The sequence below is a fragment of the Lolium perenne genome, chromosome 3 (genome assembly GCF_019359855.2).
Source record: "Lolium perenne isolate Kyuss_39 chromosome 3, Kyuss_2.0, whole genome shotgun sequence".
Taxonomy (NCBI): Eukaryota; Viridiplantae; Streptophyta; class Magnoliopsida; order Poales; family Poaceae; genus Lolium; species Lolium perenne.
In genome coordinates this window covers 135,679,400-135,684,755 of record NC_067246.2, presented here as the reverse complement: position 1 = coordinate 135,684,755, position 5,356 = coordinate 135,679,400, and the positions used below count along the sequence as shown (strand labels likewise).

Sequence of the window (5,356 nt, the reverse complement as noted above, 5' to 3'; positions counted from 1 at the left end):
GCAGATCTCGGAAAAGCGATAAAACCTTAAAATAACTGACTTTAAGGTTTTGGTTGGAAAGTCTGTCCATAACACATCCTAAAAAATGGTCAAACCTATAAAGTTTTTAAAGGGATCTTGAACCCACACACAAGAACATTATATTCGCAGTTTGGAACGCAACTTTACAAGGGCCATGTAAACCGGTACGACAGGATGCAGGTAATGAAGGTGTTGCAGATTCGCGACCATGGGCAGCCCAAGTTCCAGCGCACCCATAGAACTTGTGTACCCGATGCACCCATCTCCGGCTGACTATTCTAAAAGTTTCAAAAAATTGTAAAAAATGATATCTTCATATATAGTACTCAGATCTGACATATCACCAAGTTTTGAATTATAGTTCCGAACGGAGATCAAGAAAGAAAATAGACAAACCTGACAAGGAATAGTGCCAAATACAAGTTGGGCTTTTAATTTGGCCCATTTATCAGTATTGATTACAAATTTGTCATTTTTTGTTTTGAAGTTGTGTTTAAAATTTAGACTTCAAATTTTGTGACATGTTAGATATGAGTACTACCATTCCCGACCCTTTTTGTCCGATTTTTTGATACTTTTGAAGTTGTCAATTAGAGTTGGGTGCATGGGGTATTGGGGTGCACCAGGATACTTTCCCGAGGGAGATGAGGCTCAGAGGCTGGTGTGGCTGGAGATGTTCTCCCGGGGATGCTACGTCGACGGCGGGTCAACAGCTGCCTGGACACAGACGTTGCCAATGCCAGGAGAGGGAACCTGAGCTTGCACGGACTGCCATGGCCAAGAGACCTGCCCTGTTGCTGTCTCTGCTGGCACTGAGGCGCTGGCAAATTCCACCATTTCTCCAGCTTGAATCTCGTTCAATCCATAAACACGTGCAATCCCATCTCCAACTGAGCGGCCTGCCGCGCCTCACCTCCTCTCTGAACTGCCCACCCTTTTTTTTTTTTTTTGCGGGTAAACTGCCCACCCTTTACTTTGTGCACAGTTGTACCCAGCAACACAACACTGAACAAAGCATGGAAGCGCAACTCAGGCCACACAGGTGACGATCAACAGGGCATGCCTAGATCTAACCAACACGGCACAGCAACAAAAAGCAAATTTGAGCATGGAACACCGATCAAATTCAGCAAAGCGAAACAACAGGAAATAACCGAGAAAAGAATCACAGCTTCTGCAGTTCAAATGGTCACTGAAACCAAGTCACACTTCCAGTACAAGTATTCCATCCATGGAGAGCTAAAAAGAAAGTAACCGATAGTGTTCACCCCAGCACCTTGATCAATCCATCCGATAATTAAAGACATAGTATTAATCTACTTTGAGCGAACAAGAATGTCATCAGGGAGGACCATATCATGTCAGATACACCCACTCCATAACTTGAATTCAGCACTACACCTGCCACAATGCCACCTGAAAATTTCGGCACAAGAACATTAGTACTGCTGCAGCCACAGGGTCCTTATGGCGAGATCCTACAGGTACGTTGGGTGAATTTGAGCGTACCTAGGAGACTGTTAGCCCTAAACACCTGCACCATGTTCCTCCAGTTCATCCTATGAATGTCTGCCTGAAATCTCCCACCAAGTGGTAGTCCCCTGGTGACGGCTTGTATGGTCGGGTGTAGGTTTCTTCAGCCAAGTTGATCCCATCAGTCCAGTTCCCTTCAGAGGTAAGAAATAATGTTAGTTAAAAGCCATTTGACAAATCAGGATATGTAAAGGATATGTAAAGGACTAATGAAATGAGAAAATACAGGCATTACTATTTCGATGACCCAAACAACTCTATCCCCTGATAAATATCTTTCTAGCAAACCGTTTACCTATACATATGAGGTGTAATTGACTAATTGTTGTATGGTTCTTATGCTATTTGTTACAACTGATATCTCATACTCACATATGAAACCGTAGCAGTGAGTGCAAACATTCTATTAGGAATCACATATCTCAACCATTCATAAGCCACCAGCAGAAAGTTTAACACACATAACACCTACTAGTCAAGACTACTAGCATTTCAGCATCAATTTATTAAGAATCTACAAGTCGTGATACTAGTTTACCTAATTCGTATGATCGGGATTTCCATCATGGACCCCAAGTAAAAATGTTTTTGGACACTCTAGCCATACTTAAGCAATGCAATGGAGCATAACCATCCTGAAGTAGTCCACACATGAACTATTTTGAGTTTTTGACCAATACTGAACAACTGGTCTTAAGAAAAGTTGATAAGTCTGTCACACTACAGAATCACACTACATTTGATAAAAGGCTGAGGAAAACTAAAAATGGTAGAATGGAGTCCAGGGGCACGAAACCAGCACATAATATTCAAAAGAACACCATTGTTGGGGCATCATTTATATATATAATGCACACTACAAACTCAGTCCAATTAGAAGGGAATGAAATGGACATACAACATTACACAACTATATACATCAAGATAACAAACATAAAAACAGGGGAATATGAAGCAAGTACATACCCACATTCTATTAGTATTCGCATTCTCAGTCACCATCATAAATCATCAGTGAAAAGTAGTCATTTTAAAGATTACAAAGCATCTATGCGATTCCACAAGTCACAACCAATTGAGATAATTAGCATGATCGTCATGTGCATCATTTTGATCGCACTTAGTCAAAAATTAGAAACTATCCTAAGCAGTCCATGCATGATCATTTTAATATGTCAGGCATAGAAGAAGGCTTTAGGATGCAGATACAGAGAAGTCATCCCTAATTGCATTATATCCACAGATCCACCTTAGTATACTTGATGTTAGCCTTATAGTAAGTTGCAAGTATATCACGAGATGATCATGAACCGTGATCAGACACAGGCAAGAAACCTGCATTGTATCAATAAAACAGTATCCTCTTTCTGCATCACGCATATAGCAACTGAACACTACAAGCTAACGGACCACCAAATTAGAAGGTGAAACAATTGGACATTCAGCACAACTATCAAACAATAGAAAACAGACATAAGAACAGGGGAAATGGATGATGGTATCATTACCTGAGGAGAGTGCCCGAGGCAGCTCCCATGCACGGACGAAGCGGCTGGCCATGCGGCAGCTCGGCGGCGCAACCAGCCCATAGAGCTCGCACTCCACTACCTTTCGCGCACGCACGTCAACGCCGAAGAGGTGCTCTTCCAGAAAGAAGTAGACCACGTCGGGGTTCCTGGGGTGAATCAGGGCGAGCACGGGAATCTTGTTGGGCAGTCCGGTCGCCTGGTAGCTCTCATCGGCCCAGATCTCTGTAAACCTCGCCTCCTGCTCCAGCGTCCACTCCATGGAGTCCGCATCGGGCAGCGTCCACACGGCCAGAGTCCACACGGCGACATTGGGAGCGCACCCGCTACGAGGGTACATGTCCACGAAACGCAGGTTGGCGCCGCTCACCCCCACGCAGCGGTACTTGTCGGCGATTCCCCAACCTTCCCTGCACTTGAGCACCCTCTCTGCAGGGAGCGGGATGAAGCCCAGGACCGGCTCGTCGGCGAAGGGGTCGCAGGTGATGACGCCCCATGAGAGGTCGACCCACCAGAGCCTCCCGAGGTGCGAGAGCACGCAGATGGCAGCCCACGGCCGGGGCGGGAGAGGGTAATGGACGTGCTTCTCGACCCACTCCCCAACCTCCGAAGAGAAGCAGAGGAGCGTGGCCATATCCATGCCGATGATGGGCTGGAGCGCTTCTGCTCCGGTGCTCCACCCCAAGTCAAAACTTAAGTCTGTGAAACACAAGGACGGCTAAGATCCTCCGATACCCCTTCGGACTGGAGGGCATGATGGTAAACTCGCACTCTATATGGTGTACGTAGAACCCACAAGAAAGCCTGTACAGCCTGGTCACACAGTACGTGTATGCATACGCGACGTATACGTATGTGCTCGCTCCGTCTCCACCTGCACGTGTGCGCTGACAAGGGCGAGACCGAAACATCGGGGAGCTGGATACGATCGGGTATGGAAACCCTAGCAAGGAAGAGACCGAGAGCAGCCGGCGGCGATCGGATCCTGGCGGATCTGGAGCGGCGACGTGATCATTGAGGATCGCGACGAGTAGCGAGGAGAAGACGTACGTTGCGGAACCGATCCGTGCCGGCGGAGAGGCTGCGTACGGCGGCGTCCCGATGCGTGCCGGCGGAGCAGCTGCGTACGATGGCATCGATCGGATCCTGGCCGCCAAGGAGAAGAGATTCATCCGTGGCTGTTCCAAAATTCGCGTATGCATGACGGAACTGGATCGTCAGGTAGGGGCGTGCAGATTTTTTTTTTGACGTAGAGTACACATATGGTATGCATACACATAGGTATACAGGGCTTGGATATGGGTTTTAACGGGCCAAAGAAAAAAAACTGGCGGGGCAAAATTACCCCTTCAAACTTGGGGTTAGGGGGGAGCACTGAAGTAGGGCTCGGACTGGAGCTCCGCGACCATGTAGTGGCCGCCTCCGCCAGGGGAGACGACAAGGCCGAGGAGGGCCTGGTGCAGGATGGTTGCCGCGGGGTCGGGAAGCTGGAACGCGGAGCAGGTGGTCGCGTCGAGCACGAAGTAGCGCCGGTCGTCTAATTTCCAGCTGACGGACTTGGTGTAGGGACGGTCGATGGCTTCACAGGTCGGGGTGCAGCGCAGGTTGGCCTGGAGGAGGAGCATGCCGGAAGGGTCGGCGGCGAGGACGAATGGGAAGAAGTGGGGCGTTGGGGGATTCGGGAAGACGCGCGGGGACACGGTGAGGATGGAGACGCGCGGCGGCGCCGTGAGCGCGACGGAGGCGTCGGCGGCGTCCGCCGCCGTGGACACACGTGGGATGCTGCCTAGGATGACCCATGACGACGACGGCGGCGTGGACGGAGACGCCATCCGTAGATGGTCTTGGGCTTGGACTGCAACGAAGCGAAGAAAGCGGGGAAGAGTAATGGGAAAAAGCAGAGCTTGGCGCGGTGTGGTGTGTGGAGGGTGGCGTGGTGTGGAAGAAGGCGCAGAGGCAGAGCTGAGATATCAGCGGGGAAACAGGGGTGTGTCAGCCTTTCGAGTTTGAGCTTTGATGAACGTTTCTTGTCGTTTCACTTAGAGCATGGTCAATGCATGAATGTTGCCTCCCAACTTTATTTTAGTTTGGGTGGTCTAAATTAGGTTCGGATAAGAAGGTACAGGTAACTTTTTCAGTCATAAAGTGAAAACTGAGTGAAAATATGAGAGAAAGAGAAAACCAAATCAGCTTTTGAGAGAAAGACATATTAATAGGACCATAACATGGCATGCATGTGTCAAAAGTTTTATTCAATCTTAGTTGGATAGCTGCCT

General features: G+C 48.4%; 1 protein-coding gene across 1 annotated transcript; it reads right to left on the bottom strand.

The window, feature by feature from the left end:
* Window positions 1–1,157: 1,157 nt before the first annotated feature.
* LOC127342517 (uncharacterized) lies at window positions 1,158–5,090 on the bottom strand. The gene is made up of 5 exons (XM_071828153.1): window positions 4,473–5,090; window position 4,023; window positions 3,063–3,732; window positions 1,531–1,688; window positions 1,158–1,437 (listed from the first exon to the last, which is right to left on the bottom strand). Exons 1-4 carry the CDS (start codon window positions 4,910–4,912, stop codon window positions 1,576–1,578), a joined length of 1,224 nt encoding a protein of 407 aa, XP_071684254.1. The 5' UTR covers window positions 4,913–5,090; the 3' UTR covers window positions 1,158–1,437; window positions 1,531–1,575.
* Window positions 5,091–5,356: the final 266 nt, after the last annotated feature.